The 25,901-nt window shown below is 27.8% G+C and overlaps 1 protein-coding gene across 3 annotated transcripts in view; it reads right to left on the minus strand.

Annotated features, from left to right (window-relative positions):
- The window catches only part of shep (alan shepard), a 624,596-nt gene extending 605,593 nt beyond the window's left edge, over nt 1-19,003 (minus strand). For 2 of the 3 annotated variants that reach the window (XM_065504090.1, XM_065504091.1), the window contains exons 1-2: nt 18,842-19,002; nt 15,907-16,029 (exon numbers count right to left, since the gene is read on the minus strand). In XM_065504090.1, the coding sequence (XP_065360162.1) occupies nt 15,907-16,017 (111 nt within the window). In that variant the 5' untranslated portion in view covers nt 16,018-16,029; nt 18,842-19,002. Of the gene's footprint in view, nt 1-15,906; nt 16,030-18,841 lie in introns of all 3 variants that reach the window. The other variant, XM_065504089.1, reaches the window with a different exon arrangement.
- Nucleotides 19,004-25,901: the final 6,898 nt, after the last annotated feature.

The raw sequence follows: 25,901 nt of genomic DNA on the forward strand, positions 1-25,901 counted from the left end.
TAAACCATTTCTAAATATCTATAAATAGTTTTATTCTGAATTAAGCTAATTTGTATGTTCCACTTTTTTTGTTACTAAAAAAATTAGAAAAGTAAAATTAATTTTTTTGTTTTTAATTTTATTCATTTCGATATATATAGATTCAAATTATAATTTAATGGCGATTTTTTAAAACAAAAACATGAATATTTTTTGACAATTTATTACGATGGTGCTATTATTTTGACTACACAAAATCTGGATATTTTTCAAAAATACCATATAATTGATTGAAAGGTTAATATTTCTTAAAGAAAACTTTACTCATAGAAGAAATAGAGATTAATTAACCATCTTATATTATATTTAATTAAAATTACTATGGAAATAAAAATATTTCCCATGTTAATTGCTTTAAGGTTCTGTGGTGCTATTATTTTGACCGGCACTGTACATGTAAATTAAATTATTATTTATTATTTTCACTGAACATGTTTCTTGGACGTTCAAAAAAATATGTATTTACGTTGACATTTTTGAATTAAAATGGTAAAATAAATAAAAAAAAAATAATTTCGGTTAATCGACACAAATTAATCGGTTTATTTGTTATTTGAAAATCGGCAAGTTTTTTTATTACCTACTAAAAAAATCTTTTTCACTTTTTCTGAAATTTGAAAATGATTTTTTTGATATGCCAAAATCTATCGAAAAATCGATGGCACAATATCAACAAAATGTTGGCCTTACAAATCGACCCTAATGTATATAATTCTGTGCCCAGATAGTGTACTGAGCTATCAATCTGTGGGTTGCGGGTTCGATTCCCGCCAGAGAATCGAATTAGCAAAAAATATGTCCATCACAACGAATCGGAATATTATAAATTTAAGATGAAGACTTATAAAGAAATTCCCAACAATTTTCCAAGAAATATTCCCAGAAACCCTACTGTGGATATCTTCCAAATTAACAAACTTAAACTCAGCTACCTCTCTCTTATAGTCTTACGGAGATTTATTTAAATCAGACTACCTATTTGTACATTTCAGATTTATATACATTTTTTGTTTCCCTACAGAGATTCTTAATTGAACATAAGATTTATGACTTATGTGATTTGTATATATTGGCAGGAATGTTCAAAAATAAAATAAAAGTTTAATAAAGGGCTTTTATATGGGGTTGAATAAGTGTACAACTTTCTAAAAAAAACTTACTTAAGCTAATATTTACTTTTAACAAAATTTGTTCTTTTAGATTATGTGGATTATTCGTTTTTTCTAAAATCCTTAATTATGAAACAATTTATTGCAATTGAAATACATATATTTTGTTGTTTGTTTTAAATATTGAATTTTTTTTTAATAAAAAATTTCTTTATTTTTTGAGTTTATTGCAAGACAATTTCTTTTTTTATGGGTCATAGTTTTGCAAGTTTTCTTTTAGCTTTCTTTATTCGATATATTGTTTGTTTAAATTTTAGATTATTTTAAATATTTTTATTATTATTCATTAGATGGCTTTTGCCTTATATTTTATTAAAATTTGTTTATAATTTCAGTTTATTTTTCTATCTTTCAACTTTTGTTTAATATTCTTCTTTTATATCTTTTTTCCTAAAGTTTTTTTTGTTTTCTAAAACAATAATATTATCTGTTATAAAAATGCTGGCATTGTTTTGAAATATCCAAATGTTTTATACATCTATATTTTGTCGATCCTTTTTTATTATTGTTCTTTGATTTTTTATATAATTTGTGTCATTTTAATTAATATTTTTCGATTTATGTTTTTAGGTCTGTAATATTTTGCCATAAATTATTTAGATTTAAATATATTTTTTTACTTTTCTTTTCGTCTTTGGGTTCTTTTATGAAAATTTTAGGTCAAATGATTTAAAGAAATTTAGTTTTTTAAATATGTTGTTAGATTTCAAGATTTTGAGAAAAAATTCTGTATAGCGGTTTTTTATAACTTTTTTATAATATTTTTTATAACTTTATTTATAATATGTTTTTTTTTCTTTATTTTTTATAACTTTATTAATTCCTTGTTTATTTATTAATTCATTTCGTCCATATTTAGTTATTAATTAGTTAGATCTATCTAATTTATGTAGTAGTTTCCAATCTTATAGTGTGCTTGTCTGATTTTATAACTTTTTTATACTTTTTTTTATAACTTTTTATAATTCTCTTATAATAAAGCAGATTTCAGTTTTAAACTTATTTCATGGAATTAGTTAGACTTTGTTTAAATTTATTTATGACATTTTCCCTTTGTTTTGTAGGTTTTTTTTAAGAAATGTTCTGTTTTAAGCTTTAAGCTTTAAATTTAAATATTTTAATTTTTTTTTCAATTTATGAAAGTTTTATGTTGTTTCCCAGAATTTCTTAATTAGTTGAGCAAATTCTAAAACTGTATTGCTTTAACTCCTGGAAATACATGCCTTTGTTTTGTTTATTCATACATGCTCGTTCATGTCTTAATTGGCATTTGATTATTTTCTGGGAATTGGTTTTTTTCAATTATTCACTAAATTTATTATTGAATTTTGTTTTTATTTATTTTCTAGGAATTTTTTATATATTTAATCTTGTGTTTTTGTTGTTTTTAAATTTGTTTCTAATTTGATATTTAAATATTTTGTTCAGCTTTAAAGCATTTTGAGAATTTCTTTAATATTTTTTGCAATTTTTTTAAGCAGCCTTTTTTGCTTATTATTTTATTTAGTTAATGAATTGAGCTAAATGTTTAACTTTTTTAAATTTTTAATTAATTTTTTGTTTATTTTTAAATTCTTTAGGCCTTTAAAATCCTCATTTATTTAACTATTTAGGAAAAACTGCCCTAAACTTTATGCAAACTGTTTAATAACTGTAATGTTTTAAAATATTTATCATTTCTTTAACAATTTTTAAGATTATTTTTTTTTACTGTTTTTAAAATTAACAAAGCAAATATGTAGGTTTAAGTTTACACGTTGCTCATACGTGTTATGGAAAACAATGACGGAATTATTGCTGGACTGACTGACCGACTGTCTTTAAATCATATAAAATCTTAAATAATGCAACACTTGATAAATTTAGCACGTTCATGAAATGTTTTGTTTAAACAGTTTCAACCAAAAAAAAATAAAGAATATTGCACAAACACTTGATTTCAATTAAATTTTTCCCTTGCAATTTAAATTAATTAAAGTTTTTGTTTATTTTTTTTTATAAATTTTTTCCAAATTTATTTTAAAGGACTCTTTTTGGAAATTTAAAAATATTATTTCTTTATAAAGCCGTAGTATTATGCTTTATATCTCGTTTATTGTAGGGGAATATTTTTGGCGTGTTTATTTTAACTTGACAATCGTTGGTCGAATGAATGGTATTGTGAATTTAATATTGAGTAAGGTTTGCCGCCGTTTAACAGAATTACAATGTGATTTCTGTTGTTTTTTTTTTAAACATCAATTCTTCTGTTCTGTTCACTGCTATCAATGTGTTGTTGGTTTTTATTTTTTTTCTTAAAAATTCCCTTGTTTCGTTGTTTCTTTCATTTACAAACAAATTGTTTTTTTTTTTTGGAGATTTTTGCAGACTCAACCATTAGACTCTATGTTGTATAGTGTGGATTTGCAAACAAACGCATTTTAAAAGCAGACAATTTGCAAAAATCAGCAAGAAAATAAAAACCTAACATCATTTGTATCTTTCGTTAAAACGACGAAATCCCGAAACAAAATACACAGCTACAGCCTCAGCTTCTTCTGTATGGCATCAAGTGTATACGAATTCGCGTGTTGTAACTAGTGTGCAGCAACAGCTCAAATATTATTATTATTAGCTACAATTACACAGACAAGCCGGCATTTAAATATTTTATAAGTTCAATATACATACATACATCCATCCATATAATCATTGAGTATGAAGCCTCATTAAGCGCAGGTTTAATGAGCGCCTCTGAATAAACGAAAAGAGCATTAAAGCACGCGCATGCTTTTAGCTAAACCGGAAGTGGTCGTTTAACAGCACAAAATTGTATAAAATAAACTGAGAGTCTCTTAGCTAACGACTGCACTTCGTTAAGCAGCTGTTTTATGTAGACAAAAATTCATAATGATGAGTATATAGAATAATGAGTAACATGAAAATGATAATAATGATTTTGGATGTATTTTTTTTGGGGGGGCACCTCCCTGCCTTCCTAACTTCTTATTCAAGTGGGCGAAATTTTATCTAAAAGATAATATTAATGCAACACAAGAGATTTTAAATCTTGTTTAAGAGAAAGTTGTTTAATTTAAGAAAATCAGCAAATAACTCTTAACTATTTTTTATAACAAAATGAAAAAGTGATATTTTTGTTCTGTAAGGGACCATTGGATATCTTAAAGCTAGACTTATAAGAAAATCACTAAGCATTTAAAGGTGTCACGGAACACTTCCGCTTCAGTTTTCCAAGTAGATTATTATTATATTTTGTGCGAAGTTGTGTATGAATTCAATTACCCTGTTTGATGAAAGACCCAGAATATCCCCCAGGCAAAATTCTTTAACGATTCTAAGATCACAATATGCGATAAGTAGTCAACTTTTGGAATCTTCGTCTGGACAGAGTAATAATTCGTTTGGCCTGCCTGAGCTCTGAAAAGTTACCTAAATATCGGGTGAATTCTGATTATGACCGTCTTGACCATGAACCTAGCATAATGTCATACCAAGAATTCATTCAAAGATGTAATGCAGTCCATGGCGAAACCCACCTTACCTCCTTACCGGCATCACAAAAATCCAAATGTCCTTCAAATTTCTTCTCAAACTCTCAGAAGCGTATGAATAAAGTAATCTCCTACTGTAATACGGAATATCTAGGGCTTATATTCAAAATCCTCTAACTTAAAAAGCATAACTTTTCAGGAGAGCCAAAAAACTGTTTTTTTCACGTATTACTTGAGTTATTAAAATTCGATATTCTACAATATTTTTTGAAGCAACTACTTAATCTCACATATAATTGGTTTTTAAAATTTTGCATTATTGAAAACTTTATGATAGAGGGTTTTGCTTCTCAAAAATATTCAATGTGAATGTATGAAAATGATCAGATATAGGGTTTTGCATTTTAATAAAAATAAATTATTTTGATTTCACTTATGTCATCTGTCAGTTTTCAAATTCCAACTTTAACCATTTATTATAATGCCATGGACATTAATTATATTTTCCAAAAACAATACATGTCTTAATACTATTTTATTCAACAACAAGTCAATGGTTCTGACCAGGGTTGGCAAAATTGATACCATCGTACTTTTTTTGATACTATTTGATGTTCAAAAGTACCGTGGTACTCCCGAGACTCATTTAATACGCACAAATCATATTGATACCGACATTGTAAATAATTTCAGAGAAAACTGCAAACAATTTTATAAAAAGTTTTGTCAAAATTTAAGAGAACGTTTGGATTTCGATGACGATATTTTGGTCTAGTTTAACAAATTTACTCCAGAAAATGTTTTGAGTGGAAAAACTAATAGTATTATTCCGTTTTTAATGAAAATGTTTCCAAACGAAAAAAAATCATTTGAGTCAATTAACATTCTATATATAGGATTGGCTGATATAATTGAAATTAAACATTTAGCTAATGAAAATGTATGTATGTAATTTTTGGTTAAGGTATCGCGACTAAAAAACGAAATGAATAACTTTTTTAGAAAAATTGTTTTTTTAAAAAAATTTATTGTTGGGGGATAAGCTAGTTCCTATGCGCATTTCACTGGTTGCTTAGGCCATATCATCAGGAAACCTTTTCCTAAAAGGCTTTAGAAAAACTAAAGATATTATACAAATAAAACTATAGAGTGTTTGAGAATTATAGACACTCAAGCTTTATTTGTAAAAATATCAAAGCTTAAACAAAACACAAACAATAAACAGTGATTTTATCTATTCTTACATTTCCTTACTACAATTGGTAGGTTTCTTGCCGACACAAACTGTAGTGTGTAAGTGAGTAAAGAAAAGACTAAAATAAAACAACTTTCTTTATTGTTTTCGCAAGAAAATAAAAATAAATTTAATAAATTTATCGTTAAAAGGTTAAAATTAATGTTTTCTGACATTTCTAGAATTATGACTGGAATTTTGTCTATACCTCATTCATTATAAAAACAAAAGAAAGGAACAAACATCATTGCAAAACATTGTCTAATCTTATTCAAACCAAAGATTTACTTAAATCTTCAAATACTTGCTGTTTCAATTTAAATGTTTGCAACAAATTATTATCCAAAAATACATAAAAATTGTATGTTTGTATTTACATTTGTATTTACTTATGATCTCAATTTGTTTTATGTTATTTATATAATTTTTGTTTTTACAAAATATGTCTATATGAATTATAAAAGAATATTTCATAATCAAAAATTTTATAATTATAATTACACAGAACTGAATTCAATTTTAAGTTATTATTATTTATATGCTTTAAATGAATTGTTATACGTTTTTTTTGTTCTTTTGTTGTTAATAAATATTAAAAAAAAAATTGTTTTAGTACCCTGGGGTTCAAAAAAGTACTATCAGTAAAATATTTTGATACCGATGCCAAATTTTGATGCCAAATCTTATATACCCTTCACCAAATTATACTTCAAAATACAAATTTTAAATATTTTTAGGTAAACATTTTTTTTTTTTCAAAATTGTTTTTTTAATTTTTTGGAAAAAAAAATGTTCAAATTGTTATTTAAATTTTTTTTTAAATTTAAAAAAAAAATGTTTTTGGTTTTTTAATTTTTTTTTTTTTGGTGAAAAATCGAGGTTGTCCTGGTTTTTTCCTCATATCTCAGCCATTTGTGGAGCGACTTTGCCGATTTTAAATAGGAAACTTCTCGAAAGCATGTCTGACAGAATTATTGAAGATTTGGATCCCGAAGATATCTAGGGTCTTCAGAAAATTTATTTCAACAGACAGACGGACATGGCTTAATCGACTCCACTATCTATAAGGATCCAGAATATATGTACTTTATAGGGTCGGAAAATTATATTGTGGAAATTACAAACGGAATGACAAACTTATATCTGTGAACTTTTGACAAAACAACTTAAGTGGAATTTTTCTAAATTTTTCAGGAGAGCACAAAAACTGTTGAATTTATCGATCAATATTTTATTATTTGCCCTTGAAGAACTTTATTATTTGTCTCAAAGAATTATACAAAGGATAAATAATAAAATAATTATCTATAAATTAAGTTCTTTTGTCAAAAACAAATCAACAACAACTCCAAATAAATTGATTTGTTTTTTATGATATCTCAGAAACTAATATTCGTAAGAAGAAGCAGATTAGTGTAAACGGAGCGTTTTGAAAAGTTAGTTTTATTATAAGAAATCTAAGATATTTTCTTATCTCGACTTAAGATGTTTTGTCCAAACTCCACATATATATACCCTATGAGAAAGTGTATACAAATATGAGAAAGTGTAATATTCTTGAAGGACAGAGTTTTAAAGTTGCATATTTTTTAATCTAATTGATATATTGCCATTCAAGTAAGACCAAAAATTAACTTATCTAAATAAAAGACAGTTGTTCGAAATAAATGTGGATAACATTTTTGCCATCCTATTAAAATTTTTAAAAAAAGTTTTTGTTCTAGAAACTCAATAAATATGTAATAAAATCGTTATTTCTTAACCAAACTCAATGAAATTTTCCACATTTTTTAAATTTGTCTTCTAAATAACAAAGTGTAAAACAACTTGTCAAAAGGTCAAAGGAAATTCCGCAATTCCAAAAATTGGATCGAAAATCGCAAAAATTATATTTTCACCATTTTGTCCATGGGGTCCACATTTCCTTCGGGGCTGAGAAAATACGTTGGTGATAAATAGGGAACACATCAGGGTTTCCAAAGCTGCTTTTCATTTTCTGATCCCACCTTTGGGATTTTAGAACATGTGGCCCAAAGTTGAAATTTTGAAAAAAAATTGGTCAAATTCCGAAGGCCTCAGGGGCGACATATTCGAAAAATGGAACACGTTTTTTATACCAAAATGTTCTCTGTAAAGATACCTTACAGAAAAACATAAAATTGTTAATGTTCTTCAAGAAAGTTTTTTTTTAATAAAAAAAAAGAGTTAAATCACCTCTACTATAGGGTATATATAAATTTGTCATTCCGTTTGTAATTTTTACATTTTTCATTTGCGATATATATTCTGGATAGTTAAAGATAGCGAAGTCGATATAGCCATGTTCGTCTGTATGTTGAAATCAACTTTGCGTAGCCCCCAAATAACTTACATACATGATTCTTACATCAATATATCGGAAATTCTTCCGGCTCGGTTGCTATAATGGCTGAGATATTGATTTTTGCCCTATTTTGTGTCTATATCTGGATAACTAAGTCATTAATATAGACAATATGAGTATCTAATGATAGATATTACAAAGTCCATTGAAACGATGTATATAAGGCTATAGTACGTTGGACCTACAATGGGTCAAAATCGGGGAAAATATTTTTTTAACCCGAATTTTTTTTTCATCAAAAATTTTTTTGTCATATATTCTTTTTCAAATTTTTTTTTTTAAAAAATTAAAAATTTAAAAAAAGTAATTTGAAAAAAACTTTTTTAAAAAAAATTAAAAAACAATTTGGAAAAATTTGTTTTTTTTAAAACTATTTTGAAAAAAAAATTTAGTTTTGTTTAAATAAAAATATATATTTAAAAAATATTATTTTTAAGTATAATGAGAGCTATATTCGGCACAGCCGAATATAGCTCTCTTACTTGTTAAACTGAAAATCGTTTATATTTGGATCCAAAATTGATATTGCTCCGAAATCTTTTGTTTATTATTATACCCTACACCACCATAGTGGGGAGGGTATTATGCGTTTGTGCAGATGTTTGTAACGCCCAAAAATATTAGTCTAACACCCACCTTAAAGTATACCGATCGACTTAGAATCACCTTCTGAGTCGATTTATCGGTCATAAATGTTTAATTTATATATGTATCTCCACAAATTCCGCTCCAAATAAGTTTTATATATACAAAATTCATGTCACCAAATTTTGTTACGATCGGTCCATAATTAGTCATAGCTCCCATATAGACCCGCTTCCGAAAATCACTTTAACATGCATAAATCGCTTAAAAATGTTGGTATACACACAAAATTCAACATAGTTAACTTTCATATAGACATAAATCACACGACCTAATTCCATGGTAATCGGTCCATAATTGGTCATAGCCCCCATATAAGGCCCACTTCCGAAAATCACTCAAAAATATAAATTATTGAAATTTTAAAAGAAAAATGTTTTTGCTCTTTTACTTAGTGTAGGGTATTATATATTTCAAAGTCCTAATTAAAAAAGAAATGTTTTAAACATTTTTCACTTAAAAAATTAAAAAAAAAAATAAAATTTTGTTTACCTAAAAATATTTAACATTTTTATTTTAAAGTATAATTTGGTGAAGGGTATTTAAGATTACAACTCTCTTACTTGTTTTAATCTAAAAATTATATAAAAAAATATTTCTGCACCCTTTTGACTTTTAAAACTTTGTATTGTGCTAATGGCGTCAACTAGTTTAAGTTTTAATTTCAAGTTATTTTTATGTAGAGCTCTTGAAAATATGTATTTTTAATTCATAATAAAATTATTTAGTTACAAGGGTAGAAACATAAAAAAAACTATTTTCAAAAGTGTTTATTGTTGTTGTTGTTTTTTTGTTTGTTATAAATAAAAAGGAAACCATTAACAATACAACACATTAAAATGTATCCTTAACGAAAGTGTTAATGTTGTTTTTGTTGTTATTTCAACTTTTATACAAACATATACATCCACATTTTTCACACGCATACAAAAGCCAAAATGTATAAACAACACACATCCAAACATACATATATTCAAACATACATGCATATTTTATTCATTTAAAAGTCGTATAAAATATAAAAAAAAAAAACAAAACAAAAAAATAGTTAGAAACTACACAAACGATAAAATCTCTAAAGCAAAGGAAAAACAAAGTTTAACAGCTCATGCTTAAAATAATCTATTCATAAGTTGGAACAATAAGCCAGGTGAACTTAAGTGATGATGATGTGTTTACACTCGCCGTCCGTGCGTGCGTGTGTGCGTTCCTAACTCGACTTCATACAGTAATGCACTGCACTGTACTGTACTTTTAAGTGGTTGAGACGATTTTTTACTGCTTGAGGTGTTGAATTTGTTATGTCATAATTTTCTAGAAATACACACAGCGATAGACACACTAATAGATGTTATTAAACGAAAAAACAAAGAAAATTATAGGAAATATGAATTTTCAATCTATTACAGTGAGAAATTTCTGATACTTGGTATTTGAAAGGAGAAGATCTAAGTTGAAAACGTTTTAAACTTAACTTAATCATGTCATGAATTTGAAAATGAATTAGACTCTGATGGTATTTTCCTATTACCAGCTTGTTATTTGAAATCGCATATATATTTTTATACCCTTCACCTTCGTGAGAAGGGTATATATAAGTTTGTCATTCCGTTTGTAATTTCTACATTTTTCATTTCCGACCCTATAAAGTATATATATTCTGGATCCTTATGTCCGTCTGTCTGTCTGTCCGTCTGTTTGTTGAAATCAATTTTCTGAAGACCCCATATATCTTCGGGATCCAAATCTTCAATAATTCTGTCAGACATGCTTTCGAGAAGTTTCCTATTTAAAATCAGCAAAATCGGTCCACAAATGGCTGAGATATGTAGAAAAAACCAGGACATCCTCGATTTTTGACTTATATCTGGATTACTAAGTAATTAATATAGACAATATGGATATCTAATGATAGACCTTTGCAATGACGTATATAAGACCATAGTAAGTTGGACCTACAATGGGTCAAAATCGGAAAAAATATTTTTTAACCCGAATTTTTTTCACCAAAAAAAAATATATAAAAAATCAAACATTTTTTTTAAAAATTTAAATAAAATAATTTGAAAATTTAAAAAAAAATTAAAATAACAATTCGAGAAAAAAAAATTTCCAAAAAATTAATATTGTTTACCTAAAAATATTTAAAATTTGTATTTTGAAGTATAATTTGGTGAAGGGTATATAAGATTCGGCACAGCCTAATATAGCTTCTTACTTGTTTTAATGAACTTTGTTGATATTTCCGTTGAGTACATGCAAATAACCGATCATACTTCAATTGGTTTATACTTCAAATGATCAGAATTTTAAAAATAAAATATATTTGAGCATAAGTATGTTTGTTTAACATCAAATCTTATTTTCTATATTTTATTTAAGACTATCATAGTGTAAACCCTCTTATAGGCTTACAGAGCTTTTATCTCTAAATTACTTCAATAAAGTTGACTTATTTTCACAAGGATTTCATGCAGCAAAAAATAATCTTAATGTTGTACCAACACACATGCAACGATTTTTTGCCAACAATTAATGTGAGTAAATAAAACGAAAGTAAGTTAGAAAATAATCTAGCATAATAAAGATTTTGCTGAATTTTAGTGTTTGTTTTGCGAAGTACTTGAGATGAAGGTAAATTTTTCATATGAATTCACTTAAAATTGTTGGTAATTTTATTTTGTGGTTCAATAAAAGAAAAAAAATCAACAATTTTAACTCTGTTGCTTGGCTTGTTAGAAGTGACCCACTCATTAAAATGCGTAACACATTGCTGCAGATTCGTCAGGGTTTATAAGTGAGTTTAAGGGTTTATTAGGGTGGCGCTTAGCTTCAAATAACAAGTAAAATATCTTATTATATGTTTGTTTATGGAAAGGGCTACGTATTCTTCCATCAATAGTGAAATTCTAGAAAGAAAACTGTGAAGTTCTTCCTCATTCTCTTAAATTGATTCTTAACTCCAAATTTAATATTTTCAAATCGAAAAGAAAATACGAAGAGACCATAGATAGACCTTTACTGATACAGGGCCACTTACCTTAAGGTCATAATGGAAGTGCTTCAAAAGGATTATTAAATATTTGTAAATACTCGACTACTATGTGTCGAACAGTCTTTACGAGATGAGACTGTGGCTATCGATAAACTTAAAAGTTTACTATGTTAATCAGTACCAACATAATCCCATATAGAACTGGTAATACCCTAATTTTACTTAATATTTAATACTCAAGCATTGAGAACAATGATTGCAAAAGGTTGAGGGGATGTGAACGAAACCAAATTACAATAATATTACTTAGTAGTAAGAAAATCATAGACACAACTATTAAATAAAGAAAGACACAGAAAATATACCATCCTGTAGTTCTGGTTACTGCTCCCGAACTAGAGATTTCGCATACAACCTATAGCTTAACATCCCGTCAACCGACCACTACTGACCTCGTCCCAATTAAGTCAAACTTGTTTGCGGCTCCTAATCAGACTTCGTCCGAGAGCCTGCCATTGACCACTCAGGCCGCAGGCTCTGTTGCTTCGCCAACAGCTCCTAGTGATATATTAGGTTGTCTGATATTTGTCACTAGCACAAACCTCAGATATTTAACTAACAATCTTCTTCCCACGATTTTGGGTTTAAACCAAAGCTGGAACCACTGCTTTCCCATAGCACAAGAAACGTCTATGGTCAGCTGAATATTTAAAGCAAAATCTTTCCAATTTAAGGCTCCGTACAACCCGAGGTACCGGTATCACCTCATCTGAATGCAATAACATCAAGGTGAGGGAAGATCACATGCTCCAGGCACCACACACTAAGTGAAAATTGACTCTGCAATAGATTACTTCAAACTACTACAATGTACCTCATTGTATTACTTAGGGACACTAAACTGACTATTAACCCCAAGTTACATTACCTGGGATGTGTAAAGTAACCAATTGACTTCAATTTCCTTACCGAACAAAAGGCTTACATTGTCACTAACAAAACTACAGAGATTTTTAAAAGGCTCTCCAAAAATTCATGGACATTAAATCCCATACACAGTAACAACACAGACAAAGTTATGAAAATATCATAAATCTCCTGGAATAGGCAACAGAAGAAAGAAAACACCAACTCTCTCTCTTACTTACAAGTAAATAAAGGATGAATTACATACATATATGTATATGAACTGAAAGAAACCGAACAACTTTCAAATAAATGTTTATGATTATTTATGTATGGTCTAATAAAGTCAAATTGACGACATTCTGGTCATACGAAACACATGTAGACATAAAGACGTGATATGTTTATTAAGCTATATATACCTACTTATATGGATTTTTAATAATTATTGAACATAAAGCAACCAAAAATTATTTCAAATAAATTTAAGAAACTTTTAAACACAATGAATTTTACCACTTAAATGTGTGATTCGGTGGTATTGTTGAAAATTTATTGGAAGTAATAAGAAAATGATTAATGGTTTAACTAAAATAATACAATCCATGATAAATATATGATAATAATTAATATTTCTAAGTCAATTTCTTAGATTCTAGAACAATTTCTTATACAAAGTTGATATCTTTAACTTTTTTTTACATTTCAAGTCTCCCCATTGTTTATACATTCTAGTCAGCTACACATCTCAAAAACTTATCTTTATCGATTACAATTTCCTTAAGTTGTATTTATTTTAATTTTCAGTTTCTTTTTTTAATTCATATAATTATTTCAACAAGAGTAAGTAAGTACACAGACATACAATTTAAAATTCATGTTAAAAGTGCCTACTTCCTTTTCTTGTGAATTCTATGCTGTTATTAAGTTCTTCCTTTTTTTGCTTTTTCTCTCAATTGAATTTTTCTACCGTCTTACACGTGTGTTTGTGCTGTCTTGCTCGCAGAAGAAGAAAAAGTCAAGAAAAGGGTCTTCCCACACACAGCCATAAGCGAATAAATATAAAATAAATATTATACTTTCTTGAGCAAGTAACTAGTAATTTATTTACACATCTCTCACATACACACACACGCTCACTTGTAAATAATAATAAATGGAACAATATCTACAATTAATAATAATTTAAAAAACATAATTAAAACTTCCACAGACAAACGGGCGGAGAGACAGACGAACATACTATGAAGGTATTCACTTGTATACACTTCTGCATTCATTCGCTTGTTTTTGCACTTTTATTTATACAGCGCCCATTTTTTACAATTTGTATATCTTTTTGCTTTTGTATAAAGTTTTCATTAGGGCTCATCCAAAAAGACATATGAGCATATCTAGGGTCATGAACGCGACATTCATACGAATTTGAAGTTTCCTTTTTCAGAAAAAAATTTAGTATTACTATGTTATTGCAAAATGTAGGTTTTGTCGTTTTGTTGTTTGTATATTAGCAATAATCGTGGTATCAAGAACGCGACAAAAGCAAGAACTCGTTTTCAAATGCATCTAAAAAATGCAAAAATATGCTAATTGTAATATAATTTTGTTGACAGTTGTCTTGTGGAAATATTTGCATTATTTTTTTAATATGATTTAGCACGCGACATATTTGATCGCTAAATTTTTAGTTAGGATTTGCTCAAGTAATTTCAATAAAATATTTTTAAATACGATTGACATGAAGTGGCAGAGGAATAGGTAGGTGCGTAGTAGGTTATGTAGTTCAATCTTATCTTCAATCGTAGATATTTATGTAGTTAAATTTTACCTTCAATCGTAGGTCTTTATGTAGTTAAATTTTTGCTTCAGTTGTAGGTCTTTATTTAGTTAAATTTTAGCTTCAATCGTAGGTCTTTATGTAGTTCAAATTGAGCTTCAATCATAGGTCTTTATGTAGTTCAAATTGAGCTTCAATCATAGGTCTTTATGTAGTTCAATTTTTGCAATTTTAGCTTCAATCGTAGGTCTTTATGTAGTTCAATTTTAGCTTCAATCGTAGGTCTTTATGTAGTTCAATTTTAGCTTCAATCGTAGGTCTTTATGTAGTTCAATTTTAGCTTCAATCGTAGGTCTTTATGTAGTTCAATTTTAGCTTCAATCATAGGTCTTTATGTAGTTCAATTTTAGCTTCAATCGTAGGTCTTTATGTAGTTCAATTTTAGCTTCAATCGTAGGTCTTTATGTAGTTCAATTTTAGCTTCAATCGTAGGTCTTTATGTAGTTCAATTTTAGCTTCAATCGTAGGTCTTTATGTAGTTCAATTTTAGCTTCAATCGTAGGTCTTTATGTAGTTCAATTTTAGCTTCAATCGTAGGTCTTTATGTAGTTCAATTCTAGCTTCAATCGTAGGTCTTTATGTAGTTCAATTCTAGCTTCAATCGTAGGTCTTTATGTAGTTCAATTTTTGCAATTTTAGCTTCAATCGCAGGTCTTTATGTAGTTCAATTTTAGCTTCAATCGTAGGTCGTTATGTAGTTCAATTTTAGCTTCAATCGTAGGTGTTTATGTAGTTCAATTTTAGCTTGAATCTTAGGTCTTTATGTAGTTCAATTTCAGCTTCAATCTTAGATCTTTATGTAGTTCAATTTTAGCTTCAGCTCAACAAAAAAGATCTTCCGAATTTAACCAATTTTTTTTTAAGTGTTAAATAATTCCAATGCTGGAATATCGAAATTTTTATTCTTTTATGGGCAAAATTAGAAAAATGCAAAAATTGGAATCTTTGCTTGTTATTTTGGGAATTTCAGAATTTGATTTTCAAAACTCGTATATTGGTTTCAACCTTTTCATTTGCTATAAATAAAATAGTGTAGCTCTATTGATAGTTGTCATGTTGAAATATTTGAATCCTTTTTTTCACAATATTTATTATGATTTAACATGCGACATATTTTGCCGTCACGTTGCTAATAAGGATAATTTCAATGAGCTAAGTTTGAAACTTTTATCCAAATTAAAATTCAATAAACAGAAATTGTACTTACATTGGCAAATGTTGGAGGACGTGTTGGTTGTTGCAATGAGGGCCTCATACCTCCATGGGGAGGTACTTGAGGTAAAGTTTGAGCTGGACTATAACGTGGCTGATGCATCATTGATGACGAAATCTGCAAATATATAAAATATTATTTTAGAAAAATGTTTAATTTACTTTAATGCTTAGATGTTAATCGTAAATAGTTTAGGACGGAATAATAGAGGTGGTTTCACCTTATTCACCCTCACATATCTTTTTTTATAACTAAGAGTCATCTCCCTTACTGGTGGTTCAAGCTAAACTAAAAAAATAATCAGAGAGTTAATGAACTTATTTCTAAAATAAAAGTTGATCATTTTAGTTTAGCTTGGACCACCAGTAAGGGGGACGACTGGTAGTTATGAAATAACTAAAAACTGATTTTTAGTATAAAATTTAAGTGATCGCAGATTGAGCTTATTTTTTTATATTCGTACTATTTACAAATTTATATCGGATTTTTAAGTTTTATTTTTATATTAAAAATCGATTTTTGGTACAAAATATGAGTAATCACAGATTGAGCTTATTTTCCGTAAACTAGCAGTATTTACGAAGTTATTAACGATTTAAAATATTTGAGTTTTTTTTACACTAAAAATAGAAAAACTTAAATACCATTCTAAATCAGCTGAGAAACTTAAAATCTGTTTATAACAACTAAGTACTGGCTTATAAGGTACGAAAACCGGGTTTTTATCCGGTGTTTCTTCAGAAAACTAGTAACACTTCCCAGGATTTTTTTTTTTTTTTGCAAAGTATTATAATTCCAAAGTTTAATCCTACAGTCAAGGAAAATAATCTAAATACACCCTACGATTTTGAAGTTTTAGAGAATTAGTGGCGATAATTAAAAAATATGTTATAGCAATGTTTAAGACAGTTTGAAGTAAAAAATATATACCCTTCTCACGAAGCTGAAGGGTATAAAAAAGAATATGAAAAAAATGTAACATAGAAATTCTTGGGAAAAAACATAATAATTAGCGGGAAAAAAGTCTACATACAACGTAGTATCTTCTAACATCACATATAATTGGTCAATTCGCAAGGTCTCTTATCAGTCATATTGTCATAATGTCTTAATATATCTCGACTCGGCAGCTCGGCTTAACCGACACTTAGGAATTCGGCGAAGGTCTCTACTGGTTGGTTACGATAACACAATAAACATAGCATACAGAGTACTATTATTTTAGGACACTTTTTACTTGAAAAACAATAAAAACCATTGTGAAATATTAGGACATTATGACATGATAAGAGACCTTGTGAATTGACCAAATATTTAAAACAAAGAAAAGGAAATAGCAGTTAATTTTGTTGATTTATAAAAATTTTTTGAATTTTTATCCTTGAAAATGACAAATTGAAAAAGGGTTCATATTCCAGTTCGAAATATGATCGTAAATCTCCGAAATGTAAATAAATTTTATGGAGAAATTGCTAAGACAACAAAATTAAGTCGGCTACTGTACAGACGATCATAAAACATTATAATAACACCAATATAACTGAAAATATGCCAAGATCTGGCAGACCTTAGAAGCTTTCGAGACGTAATGTTACCAGTATTTTGAAAGTAGTGAAAAAGGATCCGAAAATACGAACGAACAATTATAAACCTTTTATATGACAATCGATTTAATAGCAGAACAGCACGCAAAAAACCATTCATTGCAGCGAAGAATCGTAAACTTTGGCTTGAGCTTATATGGACAAGGGTATGGATTTTTCGAATCGTGTTATATTTACCGACGAAAGTACTTAAGTATAATATTTTCGTAAGTGATGTCCGATCCAAAATTTGGAGAAAACCAAACACTGCATTTGATCCAAAGAATATTATGCACAGTACAGTCTCACATGGTGGAGGCAAAGTTATGGTTTGGGGTGTCATGGCCATCCGGAGTGGGTCGTTTGGTTTTTGTCGAGCGTAACATGGACCGCTATCAATATAAAAACACATTGGAACAAAATATTAAGGCATTTGTTGATAGTTTGGGCCTGGGAAATCAATGGATTTTCCAGAAAGATAACGTCCCTAAGCATACTACGCACGTTGTTCGATTCTGGCTTCTTTATTATACCCCAAGACAGGCTATATTAACCACCCCAGTCACCAGACTTAAACCCAATAGAGCACAGATGGGACGTTTTGTAAAAATTTTTCCGAAAATATAACATCAATAGCCTTGAAACATTAAAAACCGCTCTTATTCGAGCATAAGCCGAAAAACACCCTATATTACAGAGAATTTGGTGAAATTAATGCACCGTCGTCTTATTGATGCCCAAGGTGTACCAATCAAATATTAAGAGTTCATTTTTTTTAATTTTATATAAAATTTTTAAATAATATTTATTTTTTTGTAGCAGTATGTAGACTTTTTTCCTATGAATTTTTAATGTTTTTGTTATTATTGTTTTTATTATGTATGTAAATAATAAAATTTTTTATTTTATAAATAAAGTTATTTATTAATGCCTTAAATATTGATAAACATTTTTTTAATTTTCTTCAAGAACTCTCTAAAACCCCTAAATCATAGAGTGTATGTAGACTTGTTTCCTTGACTGTATGTTAACGTCAAAATTATGTATGTTTTAATTCTGAATTTTAATTTTGTGACATTAAAACATTAATATATGAAGTGGCTACTGCGCAAGAAGGATCATGCCAATTTTCAAATAATTTCCATTCCAAAGTTTAAACGCCCCGAATTATTACATTCTTATTCTGAATTAAGCCATTAAATATTATGTTAGTGATTCCAATTCAATATGGTGGTAGTTTTATCCATTCAAAACTTTCCTGCCATTTATTAACTTTGCGAAACATTTAAATCAAAAACATTATACATATTTTAAAACAGAGAAACAATAAAAATATGGCCACTTACCAGTAAACGATTAGAAAACTTAAACCAATTAACCGCTTAACGAAACAAGTGATGGGGATGAATGAGAATTTAAACACTTTCACACTATTCTTTCTAATTATTTGCAATCGTAAATAGACGCGGGGGCGAAACGAGAAAACACTTTATTTTTTATTTACACACAAACGAACACACGCGAACGCGTATAAAAGCAAATGTCAAAAGTTAACCGGCAATTGTTGTTGTTTTTTTTTTACTTTCTTCGCGTTAAGAGAATTTAAACGAGCGCCAACGAAACGATTTAAGAGAACACTTTGTTTATTTTATTGATTCTGTTGTTGTTTTGCTGTAAAGATGAGACGACAGACGACCAAAATAACGGGCGTTGTTTTTGTTTTGAATTTCTGTAAATTGTCTTTGTTGTCTTGTTGTTGTTTATTTTGTAGTGTTTGTTTTGGTTTCTTGGTTGTCTTTATTTTGTTTTTTATTTTTAATTTTTGTTACGTTTAGATAAGAGTAAACATGAATATAAACAAATTAGTTAATGTTTGTTTTTCTTTAGCTTGTTTTTTTTTTGTTTTTTAATTGTTTTTGTTTTATAAATAGGGAGATAAGATAATTGGGATGCTTTTTTATTAATAAGTTGTTTTTGAATTTGGAAGATACTTTGTTGTGTTTGCTATTTTTGCTTTAGCATAAAGTAGTTGTTGTTGGTATTTAGAATGGAAATTTCACTCTTTTGCAAAACGTTTTGTTGTTGTAAAATTTATAGGCACACAAATGCAGTCTGTTGTGGAAATTTAATAAATAAAAACACACAGATTCAATAAATTTATTAAAGGTTTTTTAGTTTGTTTAATAAATATTTCATTATAAGTTGTTGTTGTGTAGAAAAATATGTCTTTATGTTGTTGTTTTTGTTGTATATGTAATATATTTTGTATAAATTATTACTTTTCTTTTATTTACTTTTCTGGTAAGAAATTTGGCATCTCTATGCAATTTGATTGGATATGTTGGCTGTAATCTAAGGGCAATGGCTGCAAAATGCCAACAATATCAATATTATGTATTACAAGCAGTGTTGCCAATGTTACAAAATTATATATTACACAAGGTATTTGGAGAATATATTAATAAAACTTAGAAACAATTGTTGGTATAAATTTTAAATAATTTATTTATTGCATATGCGAATGCAAGTAATTTGGTTATTTTTACACATTCGCATTTTAAAACTTATTTTTACATCATTTAAAATTTTGAGTTCATATCAAGTTTTGCCCCGATACAAACCACGAAATTAACTTTTATGGTTTGAAAATCTAAGGAAGTTAAGACGACGTTAAAGGATGTTTTTACTATAATGTTTAATCCTTCTAGTTTATAATATAGCTAATGGATTCTGTTTTGCATAAATTTACCATCTAAATGGGTTACTTTATTTTGATATCGACAATGTGATTTGAGAATTTTTGCCCTAAATTTTAATTTTACATAAAAACAAGTAAGAGAGCTATATTCGGCTGTGCCGAATCTTATATACCCTTCACCAAATTATACTTTAAAATAATTTTTTTTAAATATTTTTAGGTAAACAAAATTAAATTTTTTTTTAATTGTTTTTCAAAATTTTTTTTTTTAAATTTTTTATTTTTTTTAAAAAAAAAGTTTTTTTCAAATTTTTTAAAAATTTTTTTTTTTTGGAAAAAAAATGTATGACAAAAAAAATTTTTTGATGAAAAAAAAATTCGGGTTAAAAAATATTTTTCCGGATTTTGACCCACTGTAGGTCCAACTTACTATAGCCTTAGCTACAACGTTGCAATGGACTTTGAAATATCTATCATTAGATATCCATATTGTCTATATTAATGACTTAGTAATCCAGATATAGATCAAAAATAGGTCAAAAATCGAGGTTGTCCCGGTTTTTTGCTCATATCTCCGTTATTTATGGAACAATTTTAAATAGTAAACTTCTCGAAAGCATGTCTGACAGAATTATTGAAGATTTGGATGCCGAAGACATCTGTGGTCTTCAGAAAATTGATTTCAACAGACAGACGGACATGGCTTAATCGACTCCGCTATCTATAAGGATCCAGAATATATATACTTTATAGGGTCGGAAATGAAAAATGTAGAAATTACAAACGGAATGACAAACTTATATATACCCTTCTCACGAAGGTGAAGGGTATAAATAGGCGTTTTTTGGATGGACATGGTCCGCCATCGGTATCGAAAATTTTTGATGTAAAGTAATCATTTCAAAAAGTATAAATTCCTTTGAGGTGCCCTGTGCCCTGGTGGGCACATGAAGTTCAAATTCAAATCTTAAAATTTCATTCAAACCGGATTATTTCCCTTTTTTCTATACCACTGTGTACCGTTTTTAAAAGGTAAAAACGTAAAAATATTAAAAAAAATTGGTATGTACAATATAACATATGTATTAAATACCAAAATATCGAATAATTTCCAAAGAGAAAAATCGTTTCTATAACATCCTATAAAAAAGAAATTTTCGCCAAAATATCCCAAGAAAGGACTTCAAACTTCAAGTTAGTTGGCCATCCATATGACACGAAATTTTCGAGATGAATTAATCGGAGTTACCAGGTGACTTTCCTCAGATATGAAATTAATATATCATTCAATAACAAAGAAATACATTTTCAATGAAAATATAAATTGTTCCCGGCGGTCTATTGAAATGAACTTCTCGAAAGCCCCAAATTACTTACTTGTAATCCTGGTTCGGTTGTTATTTAAAATCGCTCATAAATGGCTGAGATATACCGATCTACGATGATAGGTGAAGAACTAAGCTTTCATAAAATGTATGGATAAAATGTATATTCCAAAAAATTGTGTACGTTTTTATAAAAAGTTTCGCATTATTTTTTTTCGTAATTTTTCAAATTCAACAATAGTTATTTTAATTTTTTTCTATAAAAACCTATTTTTCTTTGCAAAGATTTTTAAAGACAATTTAATATAGACAAAAATGAGACATTACTTGTTAAAATCGGTTTATATTTTCAAAAGTTATTAAACTTTTTCGAAAAAGGTTCGAAAAAATTTAACTTGAAAATTTAAAATTTTACAATTATTTTTGTATAGTTTTAAAATTAAAAGGTGTTAATGAAAAGTTGAATAACTTTTACACTTTCATCCGATTTGAATAACTAAAACCATGTTTTATTAAGAACTAAATTTCCTTAATATATTGGTATAAATTTTTATAAGCTTTTATATCAAAATAAGCAATGAAAAGCCACTAAAATCAAAAAGTTGATAAATTTGGTTTTTCTTTTAGATATTCTTAACTAAAATAATACTTATAACTTACAAATGTATCAAAAAATGTACGGCATTTTAAAGCGTAATCAGTTTTCTTTCCAATCACCTTAAACAATTTATTGTTGGACAAAAACTGACTGAGTTAAAGGTCAATAAGTTGACGAACATCACTGAAAATGGTTTTTTTTAGAATAACTTCTGAATTTGAGGGTGTTTCTGAATTTTTTAGACACACATTGTAATGTACTCAGCAAGACCTATAACCCACGCATGGTCGTTTTCCAAGTTTTTTTTCATCGTAGCACCGTGAATTTAAATTTTATCATGATTTTAATTTATTTTATATTTAAATTTTTTAATGTAAACTATTTTCTTAAGTAGAAATTGTTGAAAATAAATAAAATTAAAAAAAATATATATACCTATACAAACTGATACAAATGATCTAGATTTGTTCCATATTTGTTTAGTAATGTTTTAAAGATTACTAAATCATTAGATTTTTTTAAACAATAAAAAATATTTTAGATTACCGTACCTATAATTAATTTTTTTCCAAATTAGAATATTGACTGTACCTACATTCCTTAATTACATATTTCAAAACTACTTAAATTTCTGTAAGCCCACAACATGTAAGCATCCAAACTTTGTGTAATATATGTATAAATAAAATGGCAACTCTACTTACTAGACCAGTAGCAAGGTAGCACTAAGAGTAAATGTTACAAAAATAGAGAGTTAGTAGCTGCAGAGAAAAATAGTCTCTCACTAGATGAATTAAATTTTGACAAATGTAAATGTCTGGGGTCCACAAATGTAGCAAATAATCACAAAAATTTCACTAAAAAACCAGACACTTTTTATTGCAATTTGTTTTGATTTTTGTTTTTCTATTTGTTTAAAATATTGCACTTTGTTACGTTTTCTTATTAATTACTAGGTAGGTAGTATGTACTTAATAGTAAATACCTACTATAAAATATTTTTAAATTTATTTTTACTCAAAGTCCCGTTATGAGAATTTGTCGTTGTTGTTGTTACGTGTGTAAAATTTTCTTTTAGTTCAACGACTTTTGGCGATTTTGTGTTATTTACTTTATGCACTCACTATACTTGTTTTATGTATTTTTGTCTGTTGTCTTTTGACGTTAGATATTTCTTGCCATTATTACAATTATTGTTGGTGGTGAGTTTTTATTTTGGGTTAGTTTTTATTAAATTATTTCACTTGATTTTATTTATTTGTTTATTTATTTTGCCTTCAATTGGTTTCCACTTGCATAATTATACTTAATTAGCATCGCACAAGAAAAATAAATACAAATAATAAAGAAGACAGACAACAAATTCATTCACACATCAGATAATAATTGCAGCCACCAAACAATACTCCCCTTTTATTGTTGTTTTTGTTATTTTCAACAAAACTAAACATGCAGTCTTGTTCTTCTTCTGGTGCACTGTTTTTTCTTATTAATGGGTTTTTGTTGTTTTTGTTATTATTGCAAATTGTGGTGGGATTTGTTGTATTCTTGTTTTTGCTTTACTGCCTGCACCTGTTTGTCTGTCTATTATTTTGTTGTTGCTTCACTTTCTTTTCTTTCTATTTGCGAATTCTTTTTACACTTTGTTTCACTTTCTTTTGGCTTAATAGGTATGAATTTTTATTTCAAATTGTATTACAATTATTATTAAATTATCTGGTTGTTATTTATTTATATTTTGCAATAATTACTTTACAGAAATTCCACTTAACAAAACACACACAATTCCCTGACGTACTGCACACAAAATAGTAATAAAAATGTTGTTGATTCTTTATTTCTCTATTACTTCTCTATCTGCAGCGAAATGAACAGACAAAAACCGACCGACAGCGAACAAAAAAGCGCATCAATTTAATTTGTTTTTTATTTCATTTCTATGCTATTCGGTTTTTTAACATTTTCACATGAGAACTAGAGAATTTGCAAAATGCATAAACAAACACAACAACAACAGCAACAGAAATAAACAAAACAAAAAAATCTAGCAACAACACATGCGCTTAACTTTATATTAGAGCTTCACTAAGTGAGAGTTAAATGTTAGTAAACTTTAACAGCGAGAGTGCTAGTGAGTGTGTGTGAATGCGGTGGGGCTTAACAGTGCTGTTATTAATGATTTAATACTTCTGTCAACTAAAAGTTACTTTGAAATTTAGTGTGTATGTTCTGTAAAGTGTCTCTGTTAATTTATGTAATATTGAAGAGATGACATATGGGGCTTTTCGTAAACAGGTTTTTATGTTTTTTAACACCAAATCATTTTGAATTTATTAATTTTTTACATACTTACTTATCAAATGAGCTATTTGCAACTTTTCAGAAGAGAGAAAACTGTTTAATTTTTGTATTCTGCTTCTATTGAGATAATTGATACGTAGATGAACTAATCCCCGTAATTTCAACAAATAGATATCTATCAGTGCCTAGTTACTAGAGTATTCAATTAATCGGGTTTCTGGTTTAGTCGGTTAATCGAGCAAATAATTAATCGGGGTTTAGATTTAATCGGTTAATTTTAAATTATTCGATTAACCGAATAATTTCTATTTTATTTTGTAATTGAAAAGAAAAACACGATTTATGTGTACTTATGTATATACGCATTTAGTTAATAAAAAGAACAAAAACATAAAAAATAAACATAACAATTCAACAAATACATATGTAGGTGCCCATTATGAACTAAATTCGATTTTCGACTGTAGTCGAAATTGTCATATGGTATTATGGCGCACATTCGTTGCTTACAACCTTAGACCTTCATAAAATTAACGAAAATATTTCAGTTAGTGGTATTTGGTCCACCAAAATTAAATTACAAATACTTTATTTTCAACAATTTTTTTAATTTTATTTGCAGTGTCGAAATCAAAATTGTGTTCGTTGAAAAATTCGATGCACAACGAAATTTTCGACAGCGATGCCAACTTATAATACGAATTTTACATTCGATAGCCAACGAATATCGTTTGTCGAATGCAATACATAATATACATATACATGTGAGATTTTTTAGGATTTTAGGGAGATCTTCTGAAATAATCTTTCAAAAAAATAATACATGTAATTTAAATGCTTTCCTTTTAAACGATTTTTTTTTAGTTTTAATCAAACTTGACTTAAAAAACTCACTGATTGTAGATGTTGGCAAAATTTAATGATAAAGAATATCCAATTTTTTCTAAGCAAATAAAATCCTTCATCATTCCATTGGAGTCCTTTTTTGATTCTTTTTAGATTCTTAATACTTTAATAATTTCGTTAAGTTCTGATAAAAGACTCGTGTCAGTAATGTCTTCAGTTTCGTTTATTACCATTTCGTCCTTCGACTCATTACGACAAAGTTCATCATAGAACGTTCTAAAAAATTCCTTAGTTTCAGTTTTTGTACTATATTTAAAAAAACTATTGCTTGAAGAGAATGTTTAACTCGTGAACAATAAAATTTGTATGTTTAAAACAATATTCCTATATAAAGTGCAAAAAAAAAAAAGAAATTTCGGTTAATCGACACAAATTAATCGGTTCATTTGTTATTTGAAAATCGTCAATTTTAAATTATTCGAACAGTTAACCGACCAAAATTAATCGGTTAACCAATTAACGGTTAATCGATTGAATACCATACTAGTTACTTATGAAGTAAACATATTTGGTAATTTTTACCCGTAGAAATTTACTTTTTAGGTAATGTATTCGAATTTTTTTTATTAAAACTCAAA

This window comes from Calliphora vicina, chromosome 3, assembly GCF_958450345.1.
Source record: "Calliphora vicina chromosome 3, idCalVici1.1, whole genome shotgun sequence".
Lineage (NCBI taxonomy): Eukaryota > Metazoa > Arthropoda > Insecta > Diptera > Calliphoridae > Calliphora > Calliphora vicina.